The 21889-nt window shown below is 45.6% G+C and overlaps 2 protein-coding genes and 1 non-coding gene across 6 annotated transcripts in view; 1 reads left to right on the top strand and 2 right to left on the bottom strand.

The window, feature by feature from the left end:
* Positions 1-21889, bottom strand: part of Col4a4 (collagen type IV alpha 4 chain) — a 162523-nt gene that overhangs the window by 113090 nt on the left and 27544 nt on the right. The window contains exons 1-2 of one of the 4 annotated variants that reach the window (XM_045146846.1): positions 15458-15524; positions 1392-1558 (exon numbers count right to left, since the gene is read on the bottom strand). In XM_045146846.1, coding sequence (XP_045002781.1) covers positions 1392-1453 — 62 coding nt within the window. In that variant the 5' untranslated portion in view covers positions 1454-1558; positions 15458-15524. Of the gene's footprint in view, positions 1-1391; positions 1559-2859; positions 2896-15093; positions 15295-15457; positions 15525-21889 lie in introns of those variants that run through there. The other 3 variants (XM_045146845.1, XM_045146848.1, XM_045146847.1) reach the window with 3 other exon arrangements.
* Positions 15741-21889, top strand: part of Col4a3 (collagen type IV alpha 3 chain) — a 154172-nt gene continuing 148023 nt past the window's right edge. Inside the window, exon 1 of the mRNA XM_045146849.1 lies at positions 15741-15856. Coding sequence (XP_045002784.1) covers positions 15767-15856 — 90 coding nt within the window. The 5' untranslated portion in view covers positions 15741-15766. The remainder of the gene's footprint in view (positions 15857-21889) is intronic.
* LOC123460463 lies at positions 20231-20333 on the bottom strand. Its single transcript, XR_006637020.1, has one exon. It is a non-coding gene; the product is annotated as a U6 spliceosomal RNA (small nuclear RNA).

Below are 21889 nucleotides of genomic sequence, written 5' to 3'. Positions count from 1 at the left end.
CCTCCTCCTCTCTCTCCCTGACTGGAGATACAATGTAACCAGAAGCCTTGCCTGCCTCCGTGAAACTCTACTATGAGGGAGTGCACCCTCAAACCGCACACTCAAATGAACCGTGACTCCCATAAGCTGTTTTATCTGAGATTTTTGTCACAGCAACAAGAAAAGTAATGAATATAGCTTTCTAACAATACTACACTCTCAGTGGCCTAAAACAACACAGATTTTTTTTTTTTGTCTTACAGTTCAAGAGGTAAGTCCATCATGGGTCTCACTGAGGAAACATCCAGACATTCAGAAGTGGTGTCCCTGAACTCAAGGAGAAGTCTGAGTCCTGCCCTTTCCCACAGCTTAGAGGTAGACACATTCCTTAGCTCATGGACTATTTGTGTTCCAAACTAGCCATGGTTGTTCAGTCTTTCTTTTGTTTAGTTTCTGCTTTTTTCAGTCTCTTTTGTTTCTTTCTTTTAGTCTTTCCTTCTGTAATTATATCTCCTTTGTGCATGCTGTCTCCAGCCTCCCTCTTTTCGCTTGTAAGAACATTTGTGATTACAGCAGCCCCACCCAGACGATCCAGGACCATCTCCTCCATCTCATGATTGGCTGATTACCAACCTGGATTCCATCTGCAGTGTAAACTGCCCTGTCACGTGAAGCAGCGCCTTCACAGGTCCCGGGGTCAGTGTACAGACATCGCTGGGGTCAGCATCCTGCCTCCCGCCTTCATGAAAGTGCTGCGTGCTGACTCTGTGGTACCGGAGCCCCTAAGCTCTGTGAGTGGAATGCCTTCGCTGTGCAGGCCAGTGAGTAAGGAAGCAAGCACAAGCCAGGGCCCTTTGCCGTCCAGCTTCCGGTGGGGTCACGGTGGTGCTGGGGTGCGTGCCAGGACAGCAGGCAATGTTAGTGCTTAAGGATCAGACTGGTTCACAGATGGCCGGCAGCATCCCAAGCTTTCTAGAACAGACTGGCTGTTTCTGCATGTACGTGTTTAGCATGTGTTGCATGATACAGTATGTTCGGGGGGGGGGGGCATATGTATGCAGATAGCATATGCAGAGGCCAGAGGGAATGTCGGATGTCCTCTTCCATTGCTCACCCTCATATATCCTTCAAGAGTCTCTCTGTGAATCCACAGAGCTGCTGTTTTCATGACCGGGGCCACAGACACGTGTGGCCCGGCCCAGCTTGTATGTGGATGCTGGGGAATCAAACCTGGATGGTCTCGGGCCTCTTGGGCCCTTCATGCTTGCGCTACAAGAGCTCTCGACCCCTGAGCCGTCTCCTAAGCCCCAAGTTTGGCCTTTTGACAGAAGAAATATTCAGATAATTTATATCCTTTGAACTAACACTTAAGAGAAATTATTGAACAGAAGCAGTCATACTGAGACACTCACCAGGGGATTGTGGTCAGGAGTTTGTTCCATCTGAGGAGGAACCTCATAACCATGGTGTGCATAGGTGACCTCTCAAGTGAACCTCCGTCCCCCCAAATTCTTCCAGTCTTCTTATTTCTTCTAGAAGAATCTCGTTGACGGGTGAAAGTCAATGGCTTGGTGAAAGTCTGCACATAAACATGTTTCAAGACATAGCATTCTCATAGTGATGGAAATAACTATTAAAGACTACTGACATCTTCTAAAGGGGACTCCAATGGCCTTGGCATAGTAATCTTTCATTAGTGATTGTCAAACTGAATATGTGTCCTCAGAAACAAGTAAAAAATTCTCTAATCTTTTAAACACAGTGAATATGCTTTTGAATAATAAAAGTACTTGAGAGATTAGAAAACAGAATTTCATAATCCACTTACACAGTAAAAAGTAAAAATCCCAAATATCAATTAATGGACAAATTGATAAGCAAAATATGGTTTGCCCATCTACATCATGGAATATCATTCAACAATAGAAAGGAATGGAATATTAATGTGGATGATCCTTGAAAAGATGCTAGTAAAAAAAAAGCATATATAGTGTGAGTTCATGTGTTTGAAAGGTTCAGAATGGGCAAATCCATAGAAAATGAAAATAGATTCTGGTTGTCAGGGATGGGAGAAAGGAAAATTTGGGAAATAAAGTTAATTTGAGGGAATATGAGACAAGTTTTTATATAGCATTATAGATATGTCTAGAACTACTAAATTATGAATTTTGAATGAGTTTAATCTTATGGCCAATTTTATGTCAATAAAGAATTAAGAACATCTGAAAATTTTGACCCAAAAAACACTTTACTTTGATCAAAGACCTCTGGCTTAAAGAGTTGAAATATCTGATTTTTTAAAATCTTGGCTTCTCTGAACAACTGTCCTTATGAGAACTGATGGAGAGAAGGGCAGCGGGGTGCTCACTGTTACAGGCTATTTTTAAGTTACTGGATAAAAGCTAGGCAAATTGATTCAACACTGTATTTACTGAAGACTAGTTTTCCTAGTAAGTGGAAGAACCACATTCCACATGAGTTTCAAAACCTTGAGAAACAGAATCCCCTTGAGGATCCATCCAGATCTTTCCATCCCTAAACTCATAATTTTGAATTGCATTTGTTCTAAAGTTAACTCTAGAAGCAAGTCTCAATAAAATGAGTTACTGTTTGGAAAAAAAAATGCAAATTGGTTTGAATCACTTAAACCATACTCAATATTTTAAACAAATTGGAAATAGAACAAAATTAAGAAAAATATTCATAGATATTCACATTTTAACCCCAAAGTAGATGTATGATGCAGTTAATCTTCACATATACCTGAGCACATTATAAGAAAGGATGCATAAATTAAGGATGCTGTTAACATACAGTGTATTGTATGCAGAGGAAGAATGCCTGGCTGCAGTCCTGCATTCTGGGAATTTCTCAACATACCAGGTGGATGGATGGATGGATGGATGGATGGATGGATGAGCCAATCTGTGGAAACCCAATTGCTGTCTCAGTTTTGTTAGTCAAAGAGCAGAAGTCAAGTCAATCCTGGGAGTGGCCTTTGCATCCTCCATACCTGTCACCATGTAGTCTCTATGGCAACAGGGATCATTTAAAAAAAACAAACAAACATAGATCTATTCCCAATGCCCACGTAGTGTCTATAATATTGCAAATGCTTATCGTGCATGTGTTGAATGAGTTAACTTGTAAAAGATACTTTGAGACCTTAAAAACAGGAGTCAGATGTGTTAAGTAGGGAAGCTACGGGAAGGTTAACCTTGACTATACATAAGGGAGGGGAGGGGAGGGGGGGGATGAATCACAGTGGCCTTGGGGGAAGTGACAAGAAATTAACACTTCTTATTTGTAGAACCCCCTTCAGAGTGTTGCCCATATTAACCCATTCAACTCTCACCATGACTTAGCAAGGGTTATTTTCACTGTGCAGGTAAAGCAAAGGAGAGCAACTTAAGCGCTGGGTGCAGTCAGAGCTAGTAGGTGGCAGAACCAGGAATTCCCCTTCCAGCATGCACTCCTCCATGGTGACACTTGACCTCAGCAGCCTTCAGACTCTGCTCTTATCCTCCCGTAAGAATAGTTTTGAAACTATGCGGCTCATTACCTCATCTCTTAAGTCAACAATGAAAGCTTTTGTCTTCCTTTTATACAGCTGCAAAGCCCAAGATTTCTAGGCAACTCATAAATGGAGGCCTTAAGTAAAACGGCCACAGCGCTGCTTTTAGACGCGGGCACCTGGTGGTACTGCTGCTGCAATCTAACTTTTGCCCTCAGCAAGTAAAAGTGGTTCCATGTACCCTCCTTGAATGGGAATGGGAATTTTACCCTACTCGGTTTTTTTTCATTTTGAATTCATATTTCCATTCCATTACTCACATATTTTAATGCAATATATTTTTATATTTGAAAATATTATGTTGATTACTGTCATATTTCTCTGCTATAAAATAAGTTTATAAATTAAACATTTTGTTTCTTATGACCATATTCCTTTAAAAAAGACTCTTTTTGGTTTTTTGAGGTAGGGTCTCACTGTAGCTCAGGCTGACCTGGAATTCATCTGTGCTCTCAGGGTGGCCTTGAACTCACAGCGATCCTCCTACCTCTGCCTCCTGAGTGCTGGGATTAAAGGTGCACCACGCCTGGTTACTTTTCACCTTTTATTTTGAGATGGGAGCTCACTAATTACTCAAACCTTGAACTCGCTCTGTAGACCAGGCAGACTTTGAACGTGCAATCCTCCTCCTTGGCTTCCTGAGCAGTTGAGATTACAAGCCTGCACCACCAGGCCCAGCCTGCATGCACAGAGCAGATGTCATATTTGGAGTAGGGGAGCAGGCTTTTCTTCTGGAAAGCAGGAGAAGGGAAGTTGTGAGGGAGGAGGTTAGAACCCTGAAAGCAGCTCTGTAGAGGAGTCCACCCCGCGGCTGAGGAACTGGAAATTGAATCTTTTCGTTGACTTTCCATAGAATTGGTTACAGAACTCCTGAGAATCTTTTTGTTGTCCAAGGATGTATGTTCCTCAGTTTGAAGAGTAGGTTGAAGTGGGCTGCCAAAGGGAAGAAGTTACTGTGCTTTCCGTTTCACCAGCAGCGCCTGGAGGTGCCACACGCTTGTCCGAGCATCGGCGCAGCCCGCACGCCGGCCCGCGGGAATCCGCGACGCTCGGAGGGTGCTCCGCCTGTGGGGTGCGGGGTGCTCCTGCTGCGGGGTGCGGGGTGCTCCGCCTGCGGGGTGCGGGGTGCTCCTGCTGCGGGGTGCGGGGTGTTCCTGCTGCAGGGTGCGGGGTGTTCCTGCTGCGGGGTGCGGGGTGTTCCTCCTGCGGGGTGCGGGGTGTTCCTCCTGCGGGGTGCGGGGTGTTCCTCCTGCGGGGTGCGGGGTGCTCCGCCTGCGGGGTGCGGGGTGTTCCTCCTGCGGGGTGCGGGGTGCTCCGCCTGCGGGGTGCGGAGGTCACAGGCGAGCGCAGTCCTCACCTCACCGCCACAGTCAGCGTGGCGCTGGACATCCACGTGCGTGTGCTCGGGGGTTCGCACAACACGTGTTTCCCACAGCGTCTTTGCTACACCCGCCTGTGTGAAACACACTAAAATCTCTGATTCAATCAAGCTCGTTGAGTATGTAAAGAAAAATATCCTATTGTGCAGAACAGAATCCATTCTACCTTCTCCCAAACTACCATATAGAATTAGATGAGATTGTACGCTTCCACATTTGTGTGGTCAGACACGTTCCTGTATGTGCAGGGGCGTGAGTGCATGCAGGTATGTATGCTTGGGTGCAGAGGCCGGAGGATAACCTCAGGTGCCGCCCCGCAGTTGCTGTCCACCTTGTCTGAGACACTGGCCTGGAACTCCCCAGTGAGGCTAGACTGGCTGGCCAGCAATCCCTGGGGATCTGACTGCTTCCGGCCCCCAAGCATTGGGGTTCCAAGTGTACACCGCCACGCTGGGCTGCGTCCCTTCCCATGGATAACCGGGGATGGAACTCAGGGTCCTCATGCTTGAAAGGCAGTGACTTGCTAACTGAGCTATCTCACCAGCCACAAGTATATTTCCAGTTGACTTTATCACGGTTACAAAATGAAAAGAACAACAATTCAGTCCAAAGTGCCATGCCACTAAGGCATAAGCAAACAACAGGGTTAAATGGCAGCCTATGTGGGAGACGTCTGCAGAGAACACACTTGACTCTCGTGACAGGGGCATTCTCCATGGCTGCTATGGAATCTCACCTTCAGCCCAGCTGCACAGGGCACATCGCAATTTTCTGTCACCTGATCCCAAGTCCCCAACACAGAAAGAATCAAGACAAGCCATGGAGCCCAAAGCAGCCCACCTCAGAACATGTCCCAGTAAGAGGGAACCCCGACTCTGGACTGGAGACCATACGAAGACAGAGTCTGGATCCATCCTGAGGAACAGCAAAAATGAATACGCGGAGAAGAGAAGGTGAGGTCAAGTCTAACCCTGGAGGGCTGGAGCAGGCCAAGGTGCAGCGCAAGCCTGAGTTTAGAGAAGACGGGTATGCTGAGCTGGCCTGAAAAGCCATCTTCAGAGAGGACAAAGTAAAAAGAGGCAGACGGTTTGAGGAGAGGATGAGAGCTGCCCCTTCCTGGTGCACGGTCTCTCCTGAGTGAGCTGGCCAGTGTCTGTGGATGGAAGATGTCACCCCTCATTCTAGGTTGCACTCTCACAGGAAGCTCACGTCTCCCAAGTGCCGGGCAGGAAGCTCCCCATCAGCACCTTGGGCCTTTGACAGGCACCTCCTCACTGACCCCAGCGAGGCCCACAGCCTCTTCCCCACCACACCGCCAGTCGTCGTTGCTAATGTGGATGGCCAGCTAAAGTCACCTTGAACTCCTTGTGACTATTGTTCCCTTCACTTCTTTTGAAAGGCTTCTATTTATTTGTGTACTTATTTAGTGTATGTGGGGGGTGCGTGTGTTTATATGAGCATGGGTGTCCATGTGTCACATGTAAAGGACAACTTTCAAGTTGGTCCTCATCATCTACCTCATTTTGAGGCAGGATATCTGCTTGTTCACCACCCCATTTGTAAACTTTCTGGAGATTCTCCTGTCTCCTCTTCCCTTCTTGCTGCAGGTGGGCTGGGACGGCAGCTTCCCATCGCAGCTTCTGCCTTGTCATACGGAGCCTAGGGACCCCAAGTCGGGTGCTCAGAGAGGTGCAGCAATACCTCATCCGTGCAGCCATCTCCTCAGCCCTCTTCCCTTCATTTCTCCACGAAAATTCCTGGATCCTGGTTCCCCTAGGACTCTGCTATTCTTTACTCAATGTTTTCCAAATGCTCGATTTGAGAAGAACATCTGAGACCTTCCAAATTCTTATTTCCATCATGGCAAATTTGCTTTCTCTGCCATATGATCTTGAAATGAAATACACACTGCTGGGTTCTCACCAATGAGGAGTGTGTCCAAGACTGAGGACCAGATGAACAGGAGAGTGAGACATGGGGATGACCAGCCACAGAGAGCTAACAGAAAGTTAGAGTCTGTTTTCTCTCCAAGTGACATGAATTTTTTGAGTTCTGTTAAATGAATTTTTTGTTGTTGTTGTTCTTTCAGTGAAATAAGTTCCTCCAAACTCAATGACTACAAGTACTTTCATTCTGACCTTCTGACACTGAAGTATATCATAAGACTGCCATGCGAAAGATAAATTGCTCTGAGTGTCTGGACACATATTTTGTATATCTTTCTCTTTCCAAACTAGAATTCCTAATGATTCAGCTTTTGTGGAAAAAAAATAATAAGCAAAGGACTCCAGACATTAGGAAACTGCTTCCAAAAAAATAAAAAATTAGTCTTATTCACCTCCATCCATGGAGAGCTTTCTTTAACAACCTGTGTCTTCCCTGCTAAGAGTTGAGCTGATGGGCTGGGGAAATGGCTCATTTGATAAAGTGCTTGCCTTGTAAGCATGAGGATCTGAGTTTGATCCCCAGGGCCTATGTAAAAAGATGAGCTGTGTGTCTGGGGAGATAAACGTGCTTGCATGAGAACCTTAGCTCAATCTCCAGTACCCATGTAAGAAAAAAGTCAGACATGGCAGCAAGTGCCTATAACCCCATTGCTGAGGGAAGGCAGAGACTGGAGAATCGCTGGGGCTTTTTGAACAACCAGTCTAAGCCAAAGAAAAATGTGAGCCCCAGCTCCAATGGGAGACTTTGTCTCAGAGAAATAAGGCTGAAAAACAACAATAAAACTAAGTACTCTCTAGACCTGGATGCACAGGTTATGAGCATCAGGCTGCATGTACATGCGCATGCGCGCACACACACACACATGCACACACACACACACCACATACTACACACACACCAAAAAAAAAAAAAAAAACAAAAAACTAGTATATGGTAGTGCATACTTGCTTGCAGCCCTGGGAAAGTCAAGACAGGAAAGTGCCTATTTGGTGATATTCAGACCACTGAGACATGCTATCTCAAAAGAGGTAGATGGCAACTGAGTAACGACATGTTCCCTGGCCTCCATGTCTGCACACTCATCTACACGCACACACACACACACACACACACACACACACACACACACACGGAAAAAAAGAGAGTTAAGCTGACCACTTCACAACATACAAGCTAGTTAGTTACTTGGTTTTGTGTGTGTGTGTACATGAGTATGTATAGGCCAGAAGACAATCTTGAGTGTGGCTCCACAGGACCTGTCCAAATTTTAGAAACAGAGCTTCTCAATATCCTTGAACTTACCAAGTGGACTAGACCAGCTGGCCAGAAAGTCCCAAGGATCCTCCTGTCTCCATTTCTCCAGCACTGGAGTTAAAAGCGCATTCCACCACACTCAGTTCATATGTGTGTATGTGTTTATGTGCATGTTCATGTGTGGGGATGCAAGTGTGTGCACACTTGTGTACATGTGCATGTGGAAGTCAGAAATCAATTTTGAGTGTCTTCCTCAGTCACTTACCACCTTATTTCTTTGAGACATTGCCTCTCACTGAACCCAAAGCTTGATTCAGCTAAATTAGCTAGCTAGCAAGACCTGGGGATTGCCTGCTCAGTTCCCCAGCACTGAGATTGCAGATGTACTAAGCCAAGGTTTTATGTGATACTGAGACTCCAAACTCAGGTCCTCTTGCTTGCATAGCAAGCACTTTGCCACTTGAGCCTTCTCCCTAGGCCCAGTCTTACTCTTAAAAAAAATTGTCACTTTAATAGATACATAAAACATGAAAATTGTACATACTAATGAGAGAACATATTTTAATATGTACATACATTGTGTAATGCTTAGATCAGGGTAAACATGTTTATCTCCTCACATATTTGTTCAAATATCATTTGTTTGTGAAATCTTTTAAGACTAAAAACTCAAAATACATTCTTGTAGTTTCTAAATATATAGGGCATAACTACCATCTACAGCCACCCTACTGGGTAACAACCCAGCAGAACTGTAACTCTTATTTAACTGCAGCCTAGTACCACTGACAACCTCTGCCCAGCCCACCCGCTCCTGTTCTCCCAGCTGCTGGGAACCATCATTCTGCTCTCAACTTCTATGAGATTCACTGGCTCAGATTCCATGTGCAGATGATGTCATGATGTATCTGTCTTTTTTTGTCTGGCTTATTTCACCTAACATAATGATCTCCATCATAGCCACATCTTGATCTAACATTCCATCTCTTTAAGTTGATCCTACAGCCAGACTTGCAAAGGATTCTTGGTTGGTTTGTGCTTGTCAGCAAAAGCAGTCAACCTCATCACGCAGCACAGGGTTTCCAATGTGGCCATGAGTCTGTGTGGTCCGGAGACCCTGAGTGTGTGGCTGGAGCTTCATGTTCTCTGAAAGCACAGGAATAGCTGGACTACCACTCAAGTAGACTCTTGAGACCTACTCTGAGTTCCAGCCAGAATAGGGTGCCACTGGCCTAGAGCCAGCCCACCCTGTCTCTCCTTCCCTGTCGACTCGGTTAGAGTGTCTGTGTGCGGTAGAGTCCTCAGTTGACCCTGGAGTTGAGCCTGTTAGCCCCAGCCAAGGTGCCATATCTCCCCTCACCCACCTTTTTGTCAGCACAGGCGTCTCTTATCACTTCCTCCATGAGGTGTCCTTCCAATATCAACAGAAAATGTGACAGAAACCATAATAATGTCACAGTCAGGAAGGGGATACATATTCCAAAACTGCACAGCTGATTTTCAAAATCAGAAAGGCCTTTTACCTCCAAGTTGAGGGTGACGTTCTTGACTCATGAGGCTCTCAGTTCTTCTGTGGCAAAGGTAGGTCCCCCAGCTTTCCCTGGGTTTGTGTATGGAAAGTTACTCATCTGAATTCTCCCAAACTTTTATATTTCCAAGATCTGCCTTTAGGGTGAACTCTGACAAGAAAGCCTGATGATTCCCTGGGTGCAATGGGAGGCTAACAGTTCCCTTGGCTGACTTGTCGTCTCTGTGACCCTTCTTCCCTCCACAGAATCTGCCTTCCTGCCAGGCAGTTGGTGACTGTACTCAGTTAGTGATTGAAAGCCGGGCTTTTGAATGAGAAAGTCTTAGGTCCAGATATTTACTACTCCAAATCACATAGTTCATTATATAATTAAAATATTCAATTGGTATTGTGACCTTGAACAAGTTTATAATCTCTCTGAGCTTGAAATTTCTGTGTGTAAAGTTAATACCTGAGAGATTAAAACAAGATGAATCAGTACCTGGCTCAATAAATGTATCCTTCCTTCCTTCCTTCCTTCTTCCTTCCTGTGTAGAGAGACAAACAAAATCTCTCCTAATGTTTTGGAGAAGGTGATAGACATATAAACAAGGTAAACCTGAGTAGACTTCAGGAAGGGGAATGACTTCGATTTAGAAAGGAAGGAAGAACTGGGGGACGAAAGGAGAAATGTGTTAAGAAGAAACGTGTTATGAGAGTATCTTGTAAAGCACTCATCAGTTGGTTAGTTGGTTGATTGGTTGGTTTGTCAGTCAGTTAATTAGTTAAGTATGGAATACTGCTGTGGCACCCAGGCTGGTCTTGAACTCCTGAGCTCAAGTGATCCTCCTGCCTCTGCCTCCTGTATATCTGGGTGTACAGGCCTGTGCTGTGAGTGGAGATTAAAATACTTTTGAGACATCAGGAGAAATAACTTATGAAGAGGGTTGAATTTTCATTAAATATTGAAGAAAACCTACACAAAGGGACCGTTCTAGTAGACTCACAAAATTAACATATTGACTTGAAAGGACACTAGGAAAATATTGGCCGTGGTTTTAACCAGCAAGTCATCTGCAGGGATTCCTCCCATTTTCTTCTTCCCCTTCTCTCCACCTTCCTCCTCCTCCTCCTTGTCCTTCTACCTCTCCCCCTTTTCCCCTCTGCGTCCTCTTCTTTTGTTCCATCATTATCACCAGCATCATCTCATCACACAGAAACAAATAATTTCATTGTCACAGGCTAATGGTAAGGTGAAATTTAGGTGAAGAACTTTCCTCAGAAGTTCAAACTTCATAGTAGCTCTATGAATTGAGTTATGCGACTGTTCCTGCCCACCACAAATGAATCAGGTGGAAAGTAACACTTCAAGATTCAAAGCCAAATCCTTCCTTGCAAACCAATGTATGACGCATCTTTGTGTCTTTCATAAAAATTCATGAGGGGATTTCAGGAAACTAATCTGGGGGAGGAATGACTTCACCAGTGCCAGGTCGGTTGTAAATGAAAGTGACATGGCACAGGCATCCTGCTCCCTGTGAAGCCCTGAAAGCTAAGGTTCTCAGGTAGAGCCTTTCTTATGTGGAATTCAAGTCTAGAAACTCCCATAACACAGACACAGAGCTCAAGATTGCCTCTTTAGAGAAGATGGAGAGACAGACAATGTTTAGAGTAGATTTCATAAAAGTATCCCAATGAATTTAAGATCAAGTGTAATTACACAAGTGGAATGCAATTGGTTTTCCAAGATAGGAGAAAAGGTGGCAATATACATGTAAGTCCCATGTCGTTCCTAAGAAGAGCCCCACATCTTTTTCCCATAGCTACATTCCTGTCTTCCACACAACCTCCAATTTACCCTTGCTTCTAGCAAGAGCTGATTTCTAAGAACTCAGAGTCTCCCTGTAATATTTCTACTTAAAGACAAGACCTGGAACCAAACTGCACTTGGAACGGTCCTGCCATTTGGGAACCTAGTAAGGGATTCAAGCCATCCGAGCTTACCATGCACCTTCGTCAGCGCATTCACTGTGGATACACACATCCGTGGTCACAGAGAAAAGCCAGGAGCATGCTCTGTGCACTGGCCAAGGTGGACAGGTGGACAAGCATGGCCACAACAACTAGCAGTTGAAAGTCTCATGAAAAAAATGGAATTTCATGATTAAATTCCATTGCTTTTCTATCCTGAAATTTGGAAATGAGGTTTTGCTCTTGCGTTTGTTTTGAAGCCTTGGACATTACAGCTTGATTTACAGCAGAAAAGGAAATGGGTATGAAAGTAGAGGGCAGGGTCCTGGGGTGGAAAGGTTTTAAGAGGAAAGGGGTTGGGGGAAAGGTTAACCAAAACTAAAGATCATGAAAACCTACTTTTTTTGTTAGCTAATTAATGTAATTAAGAATAACAGAGTTTGAACAGAAGTACCCTGTGTGGGTGGATCATTCTGCTCCCAGAAGCCATCATTTACTAAAGGAAAATCCCAGTGCTGGGGAAGGGATTCCTCTCAGTGAGTTGTTTGGGGGAAGGCTTCCCAAACAATGTAGGCAATTTCCACTGCTTTGGCTTGTCCACAGGAACCAGACAGCAAAGCGAGCTACTGCTTAACATACCACACACTTCGGCTGAATGACGCTGAGAGATCAAGCTGAAACGGAACTGGATGCTTTGTCCCTGCTACCTCGCACACTAGTTCTGGAAGGCACCATGTAGGCCGCCAAAGGAGACAAACCACCCACAGTCTTATCCACAAGTGAACCATGCTGGCTATACAACCGACCAGCCAGGCAACACGTGCTCACTGGTGTAATGTTGTGACTATTTGGGGGTTAACCATATGCTTTCGGAACTGGATTTGAGGCCTGCTCCATGGGAGGGAATTCATACCTAGTACTGAATACCTAGTCAAAAGTCCGTGATTGGGAAGGTCATAGATCTTAGAAGAAAATCTGCTACTGTTGTTAGCTAAATGGATCTGTTGTGCTCATCAAACTACCTGCTAAATATTGATGTTTACAACCATAGATGAGTGCTGCTCTCAGACTTGATCCGAGAAACTTCTTTTTGCGGTGGGCAGAGACTACTGGGAAGACTCAAAACTCACCAAAGTACTGAGAATAAGTACTCTGTTGACTGATCAGTCCTAAACGGAGCTGCCATGATGCTGATCCCAGAGTTGCCAGTGCACTGAAAGCGCATCAGCCTGAAGTCAGTAATGGGGTTTGCTTCGCGCTTTCTTCTCTAGTGTTGGCCTCACAATAGCATCTCTGAGCCGCCACCATGCCCTCCGAGCTTTCCCTTTCTCAACTGAAGAATCTGATTGTTCTATGAAAACCCAACGCAGAGAAGTTAATCAGAACACTCTCCAAAACCCATGGCTTCCTTTTCTCCTGAATTCACACATTTCCCTCCTGCTCTGCTGCTGCTTAAGAAAATGCCCCGCTGCCCACTGCTCCTCATCCCCAAGCAGACAAAGCTGAGTCTGTCCTCTGAGCAGAGCAAGTAAACTTCCAGGTGAAAAAGCTTCCGGAACTCAGCAAAGAGAAGAAGCACTTGACATGAGGATGGGGATTCTGGTTTTCAGGAAGCGGTATGAATTCGGTGATGGTTATCTTAAGGCCTCTCAGGCATCCTGCAGCATGGCCACTTCATCCACAGAGCGCCTGTGGCCCTAGGAAAGGACAGCAGAGGCTCCACAAGAGCCTTCCTACCACCGCAGAGAAGCTGCCATGAGCCGCGCTACAACATTCACTCAAATTCCACAGTGCTCCAGAATCGGAATCAAGAGCTTAATGTATGTCTTTTTATTTTTTGAATTTTATTTATTTATTTTTTAAATTAATTAATTAATTTAGTTAGTTTGGTTTTTCGAGGTAGGGTTTCACTCTAGTCCAGGCAGACCAGGAATTCACTATGGAGTCTCAGAGTGGCCTCGAACTCACAGTGATCCTTCTACCTCTGCCTCCCAAGTGCTGGGACTAAAGGTGTGTGCCACCACGCCCAGCTGTATGTCTTTTTATTATTGTACTAAGAAGAGACCCTAATTCAATATATGTGTATGTTAAAAATGTGTATGTAAAACAGCAAGTCTCAAGTGTGATTGTACACAGATATCTCCAGGGGACTTAGAAAGGTATTCACGTGTGAGTTCTCTCACGTTTGATACAATTGATTTGGAATCCTTGGCTATTAGGACTTTTAGCTGCTGCTTCTCCGAAGACGTTAGAGCTTGTCCATCAGAGGACAGCAGCAGCTGTATATCACCTGCGTGAATGGCCGAGGGGCAACTCTTCTCACTCGACAGCCAAATACACACACATATGTGTACGTATGTATGTATGTGTGTATGTATAGATAGATAGATAGATAAAGGCGTACATATATCTGTAACATATAACACACACACACACACACACACATATATATGTACATATTACGGGAGGATGCCTACTCACTGTTACAGTTTTGACTACCTGCGCAGATTTCAGATGGCCTTAGACCTCCACCTCAGAAGTACCGGGCTTCCAACAATCACTGGGCAGCCAAGGAGTTCACACTTCTTTCTTAATAACCAGGCACAGTGTATGTCAGCAAGATTATTGCAAAGCAAAGAGATTCTTAAACTGGACGTGAAATCAGATGTTGGTGAGCTTGGATAGGAACACTGGCATCCTAACGCGCACTCGCCCCTCACAGAGCTTGGCATTTCTTCATTGACAAGCAGCAGACCACAGCTGCCCGGGCAGCTGTTGAGCTAGCGCCCACCTCGCGTTAATAGCGTCGGGACAGTTACCTCACAGCAACGGCAGTCACCCTGTGTGGATACCGTCGTTCCTAGATTTCGCACAATCATGATGATGTCTGTTACTGCTCAATGACTTTAGAACTTTGATCATTGTGTCCGAGGAAAACGGATTCTGAATTATTTGTATCTTAGGCACTTTGCAACACTGACTCGTACGGAGATAGCTGCGTTCTCCCAAGCAGAAAGCACCCGGCGCCCTGCTTGAAGAAGGTGCCCGGCAAGCCAGAGGCAGTGTTTGCATTTGCATCCAAGGCCATTTCCAAAAACAGCCCTCTCAGAAGGGGGCCACCCCTGAGCCCGACTTGGCTCCCCCACCCCCACCCCACCCCGCGTTTCCGCAGATAAGGGTCAGCCTGAAATGCAGTTCAACTCCGCGGAGAACAGGATGCGATTTCTTTCCCCTCAGCTGCCTCTTGCTGCTGGCATTTTGGAATGCCCAGCCTGCCAGGAGGGTAACTCGAGCCTCCAAATTAATCAAAACACACAGCGCCCAGTTCAAGCCCTGGCAGAGAAGCCTGGGTCCCTGACGGGCTCTCCTCTGCTGACCCCAGGGCCACAGTTCAGCCACATCCCCAAGTCTTCCTCCACCTTCCTCTGCCAGGCAGGTGCCCAAGCCCCCGGACAGTGCTGGCCCACCTGTGGGCACCTTACCTGGGGGGACTCCCGCGCACCTGGCCGCCGCGCCTGGCTGGCATCCACCGGTGTCCCGGCCCTCTCCGCGCTGCGCTCTCCACCAGCCCAAGTCCGCTCTGAAAGTTGGAGGCCCGGCCGGAGACGACTAGATCAGACGCCACCGAGCTGGGAGAGAGCCCGGCCTCCCGGGTTGCGGAGGCCACTGTGTCCCCGGCTTAATCTGGGCAGCCAGCGCCACTGGCCACTCCCTCCACCCCGCGCGGCAGCCACCTCCCTGCCGCACACCCCCCAGATTCCTCACCCCTGACCCGCACGCCCTAATGGGCCCCCGAGACTTTAGGACTATCCCCCTCGTTCACCCTGACCCTGGACCCGCGCCCACCTGCCTGCTCCGCCAGCGCCCGGCCTTTTCTCGCTTCCTGGGCAAGATGCCCGGTGGAAGGGACAGTGTCTGGTGGTGAGCTGGGAGGGAGAAGGGACGGGGGCGGGACCTGCACCACTCACCCTCCCTTGGAGCCAGAGCCCAAAGCCTGGGTGGGGAGGAACGGAACGTACGCCCGCAGCCTACAAAAGTCGCCTCCGCGGGCCAGCGAGGCAAGCCTCCCACTGGGCTCGGCGCCGCGCGGGGGAGTCGGTGGCCCGAGAGCCCGCGGGTCCCTGGACACGCCGGGACTGGGGGCGGACGCCCATCATGAGCCGCGGCTTGGCACCCAGGCTGCCCGCGCTCCTGCTCCTGCCGCTGCTGCTGCTGCTGCAGGCGGCGGTGCCTGCGGCCGGGAAGGTGAGTGCGGGGCCCGCGGGAGCCCAGAGCTGCCCGTCGCCCCCGCCCAGGGCTCTGCCCTGGAGCCGCGGTCCTGCCCTGGCTCAGCGGCGCACTCCCTGTGGTCCCGGGACTTGCAGCTCTGGGAACCGAAGGACCCGCGGGCCTAAGGAACAGGTGGGACGCGCGGTGCTGGAGGCCGGGCGGGCCGGGGGCCGCCCAGTGCCGTGGTCAGGGAGGAAGGGCAGCGCTTCCTGAGACCAGGAAGATAAAAAGATTGGGAAAGATAGATATGTGCCTGATGATGACGATGATGATGATGATGATGATGGACGGACGGACGGATGGATGATGGTGCTGCCACTTCCTAGTTTAAGACCTTAACTCTAACTGAGTTCTCGGTGCCTCCCTGTCCCATTGGCACTCTTGGGGCAACAAGCAACATCACTGGACAACTAAGAAATAGAGTTCATATCGGGATGAATGAACTAATGTTCCCTTGATTTGATTTTCTATCCAGAATTGGACGATCCTGGGTTCCTTTGAATCGGCCCATGGCTCTTACTCGTTCCTATTAGGTAAAGTGTCCACAAAACCACTAGGTCTCCTAAAACTTGCTGACCCGACTTTAACTTGCGAAAGAGAAATTTAACTTGTCAGATGCTTTGTTAGTTTTACACTTAGCAGTGAAGTTGGATGATGGTAGGTTTCATTTCCAAACATGAACAGATGTTCTACACGTTTGTGATTGAGATTATGACTGGAAATTTATAGTCCCAGAATTACTTACGTGTTACAGGAAAAGTTTTAGAATCTATAGGCACGTATAACAAGAGTTCTCCCCATCCAACTTTAGTTTCATGGTGAGACATCACAGATGCAAGTGAATGTCCCCTGGGCCACCCCTGACGCCCTGGCCCGTCCTCCCAGAGGTTCCAGCCTCCCCTTCTCATGTCCAGCCCTTGTGTGAGTTTGTATGCTCAGCAATGGGCGTACACACTAAATGCAGTTTTTTTTTTCTTAACATAACTGATTCCACATTGGATAAGTCTTTTTGTGACCCACAGATCAAACAGGTCAGGGTCTACGAGATCGACATCTCTCTCCTTCTCGTCTCGGTTATGCAGTTTTCAACAGTGTGCCAATGCTAACCAAGCTAGTGCCCCACCAATTTACTTTTAGGTGATTGAGTGTTTTGCATTCTGAAGGACTTTTGTAACTCATGTAATGATTTCATATAGATGATTCTAACAAAAATGCAATTTGTTAGACTAAGAATGCCCACCTAGACTCTTAAATACTACTGAGCACAATGGATAAAATTCTTACAAATCAAAGTAGATTATCTACAAGTTTGGGCCAGGAACAAACAAATGAAAAAAAAAAAAAAATCCTGGGGATGAATTCCAGAGCAGGCTTTGCAGTCCCTTGTGGACTCAAAAGGAATGGAAGAAGATTGGGAATGGTGTGCGGGAATATGGGAAAATGTGTCTGGAAAAGTGTTGTCCTATTTATCAACTGTATTGTGATGTTCTCTCGTATTTTGTATGCAAACCTTTCTGTTCTTCATTTGGAGAAATCTTGGGACCATTTTGCTTTGATTGGTGTTTCAATTAATTTAGGTAATACTACATCTGCTTAGTTTTCATAATCATCTGATGTGAGTCTTCATTAAAAACATTATGGGTAATCATTTCAAGTGCATCTGTTGAAGTAAGACAGAAAATGAGCCCCTAAAACAGTGAAATGGGCTTTCACCTTGTGACAAAAAGGAATCAAGTCAACTTAACTGATGACTGGGTAACCTGAGCCAATTAGGGCTTCGGCCGCATACTAACTTTGACTTTGAGCAAGGGAGAGGTCCAGTCTGGATCTCAGATTCCTCATCTGTGAACTGGGTTTATGGGAACCACTGCTGCAGCCAGCCAAGGCGGTGACAATGAGGCAGCTGGGTAGGGAGCAATCTACCCTTACTCTTTTATTTAAAAACATACATATTTATATTTAGTTATTTGAGAGAGAAACAAAGAGGCAGGGAGAGGGAGAGAATGGGCATGTCAGGGCCTCCAGCTGTTGCAAACAAGCCCCAGACACATGTGGACCTTGTGCATCTGGCTTGCGTGGGTCCCGGGGAATCAGCCTGTGTCTCTTGGCCTTGCAGGGAAGCGCCTTCACCTCTAACCCATCTCTCCAGCCCTACCCTTACTCCTGTCTTTCTAGAATGTAGACGCAACCCTGCAATTGTGCCAGAATCCCTTCAGAAGAGAAGGTAGGGTTCTAGTTTTTATTAGAAATGTCTCATGTTCAACCAAAGCTAAAGCATAACAAAAAATAAAATATACCCCTGTGTGTGGGCCCAACAATGTCTAAGTGAGAGCTACCGTTACCTTTGGGCCATCATGCTTATCGAACTGTATGCTAAACTAGCTAAGGATTTATTTTGCTCTAAATGTCTCCAGTTCTACTGTAGCATTTTTTCCAAACAGGAAGTTAGCAGCAGTGTTGAGCCTGCATGCTGGGGTTTAGCCAGGGTAAAATACCCGCCCACAATGTGTCCTGGAGCACCAGGGTGAAGGCCTCTCTGCTTGGCTCAGCAGCAGGCTCCACGCGTGCCCTCAGGTTTACAGCTGTCCCGCCTGGCTCACCCTGAGACGGGGAGACACTCTGCTGTCAACCAGGCCATAGACCTGGGAGCGGGAGGGAAGGTGTGGAGCGCCCGGTCTCTGATCTCTGGATAAGGTGAAGGTCACCAATTAAGATATCAAGGTTGGCCCTTCCTCCCTAGGCCTGAAATTTCAAACTGGGTGGAACGGTTAGTAGGAAAGGGCAAAAGCTGATAAATCACCTGCATTTGGGGAAAATGCTTTCTCACATGATTTCATTTGTGAATTTGAAAGCTGTGATTGTACTAGGAAACATTTCACACAAACACAAAGTAACATAACAAACACCAGTTTGATCTATCCCTGGGATTAAGCAAATGTTATGAAATTAGGCTTGTTTACTTGCAGAGTTCCTCCTTAATAATGGGTACAAAATGTCATCCTCCCACCCATACTTAACTCTGAAAATTTTCCATCCCAGGAGGTTTCCATACATTGAGTCCAGGAACAACCTTGTATGCATGCTCCAAAAGTGTGTGTGTGTTTCCACATTATACACTTTTTAAAAGAAATTTTTATTTATATATTTGAGAAAGAAAGAAAGAAGGAAGGGAGGGAGGGAGGGAGGGAGGGAGGGAGGGAGGGAGGGAGGGAGGGAGGGAAGGAGGGAAGGAGGGAGGGAGGGAGGGAAGAAACAGAGAGGTTGGGCACTCCAGGGCCTCCAGCCACCGCAAACAAACTCCAGACGCGTGTGCCAACTTGTGCATCTGGCTTATGAGGGCCCAAGGGAATTGAACCTGAGTCTTTGACTTTGGAGGCAAGTGCCTTAACCTCTGAGCAATCTCTCCAGACTCATATTATACACTTCTGGTCATGGGATATTGTGTCTTGGATTTTATCTACACTGGTAGATATCCTTACCTGGGATTTATGTGTGAACATGGCTGTTGCATAGGACTGAGCTTCATGAAGCAGCTTGATTTGCTATACTCCTAAACAAAGTCAATGTGCCTTTGCATTTTCAAGTTACAAAGTCGCCGTGTGTGCCTCTAGTCACGCAACATTGTTACAGCTACAATTAGAATGTCTAGATGCATCTAGAGAAAGCATGTTTTAAATTTCCTGGGAATTGTTACATGAATCTCCAAAAGGACTGTGCCAACAATGAACCAGTGTATCCATTTCTTTGGAAAAACTTGATGTGCTTGGATGTGAATGGGTGTGAAGGTGATCTGTTTTGGATGTGAATGGGTGTGAAGGTGATCTGTTTTGTAATTGGCCATTTATCTTTCCCTCAGCGTGAACCACTGTCTGCCTGTGTATATACCTGAACTTCGCCTTGCTGTTGCTAATTAATTGGAATTTATCTACATATTTGCTTACCAAACTTTTGTATTTAAATGTATAGCAAATATTTTAATTTTAGGTTTATATTTTTATTTAGTTATTGGTACATTAACGTGTAACATTTTATTCATCATTACTTCAAACTTAACCACTGTTTTTTTAAAAAGTAGTTTTATTTGTTTATTTGAGAGAGAGAGAGAGAGAGAGAATAGGCATTCCAAGGCCTCTAGCCAGTGCAAACAAACTCCAGATGCATGTGCCACTTTGCGCATCTGGCTTTACATGGGTACTGAGGAATTGAACCCAGGTCCTTAGGCTTTGAAAGCAAGTGCCTTAACTGCTAAGCCATCTCTAAGGCCCCGTGTCCTTTCTAGATCCGCACTGCAGCCCAGGTTCCCCTGAACTCACTCTGTATTCGTAGGGTAGTCTCAAACTCACGGTGATCCCAAACATGGAACTCTTCATGAACTTGCCTGCCATCCTTGGGCAGGGGCCATGCTAATCTCCTCTGTGCCATTCCAATGTGCACTTGTGCTGCTGGAGCAAGCACTAATATTGTCTTTCGTACCTAGTCAAAAATATCTTTTCTCGCCGGGCATGGTAGCACACACCTTTAATCCCAGGAGGCAGAAGTAGGTTTGAGGCCAGCTGAAACTGCGGAGTTCCAGGTCATCCTGGGCTACAGTAAGACCCTACCTAAAAAAAATTATTTTAATAACTAATATAAATATTAATATAACCTATATACACATACATACATGCACATAATGTATAATTTTCCTTTCTTCTTGAGGTTATGAAAACATTCTCCCATACCCTCCCATTAGAAAAGTTTTGTAGTTTAAATGTCTCTTTAGCCCTTTTGCAGTCTCATCAGTAAATGTGTTTCAAGCTCCCGCTCACACACAGGTAGAGGTGTAGGCTCACTGTTGTGTCCCATTAACCTCCTCTTTTGCATTGCTGTTTTGACTTGCTCTGTGTGGCAATAGAATTAATTGATTTTCATCACTTTATTCTAAAACTATGTCTAGTGGGACAAATGGCGGACAGAGCAGCCACGCTGAACTACAATCCTCTGTACAATTTTGTGTCTTTTTCTTTGATATTCTGGCTTAAGCTTAGAATTTGCTTATCAAAGTTATATCTAAATTTCCTGTGGGGTGTTGAATGATATTACATAGAATATGCAGGTTAATTGCTAATTGCTGGTAAAGAAACAACGTGGCTGTTTCATAGAAATGCTATTGATTCTGAATGTTTAGTTTGGGGTACTGCAAGCTTCTTGAAGACTCTTATTGCTAATAGTGCATACACTTCGAATTTGTATATAGCTAAGCATATTATCAGTGACCACTTTCTTCCTTTCTAATCTTCATATATTGTCCTTTTATTGCTGTGCAGAACAGCATTTCTAGTGGCATGCTAAGAAAGAACAGAACAATGACTTTATCCTATTACTGACATTAAAGGAAATGTCTCTATTATTTTATTGAGTCCTTATTTTTCTTTTTTGCCATATGGTTTGAGTACAATTTTACCATCAGGTTAGGGAGTTCCTTAATCTTACATTTTAAAAAATTTACTGGGATATTAATGTTATCAATTCTATTTTAGAAGATCATGTATTCCTTAGTCAATATAGTGAATTAATATATTGTTAGACTATCTAACCACCCTTGCACTGCAGTAGAATGAACTCTTAAACGGTCATAATGTCTTTTCTTAAAGTACACTGGTTATTAAAGATACGACAGATGTGGAAGAGTGCATCAACAAAAGCAGAATTAATCATACATAAGGCCTCTTACTGAGTTTGACACTCCAAAACCCACTTAAAAAGAAAAACTGCGAAATCTGTTGAAGTAAGCGAAATTTGGTCAGAGTCATCTATTTCAGATTTGAAAATAATCCTTTTGACATCTATGGTTATTTTTCTTTATTATAGAATTAAAACTATTAGTGCTGGGGAGAACATGTCGTAAGGCCTTGTTTGTTACATAATAGGCCATTCTATTTGAGGTGTCCCTTTATCTTTGGCTATGCATTTCTCTCTGAGTGTTTAAGACCAAGCAGATAGCCAAAATTTCATCAAGGATTAATTTAG

Source organism: Jaculus jaculus, chromosome 4, assembly GCF_020740685.1.
Source record: "Jaculus jaculus isolate mJacJac1 chromosome 4, mJacJac1.mat.Y.cur, whole genome shotgun sequence".
NCBI classification, from domain to species: Eukaryota; Metazoa; Chordata; class Mammalia; order Rodentia; family Dipodidae; genus Jaculus; species Jaculus jaculus.
The sequence above is the reverse complement of the archived record's forward strand: the minus strand, read 5'-3'. Positions and strand labels throughout refer to the sequence as shown.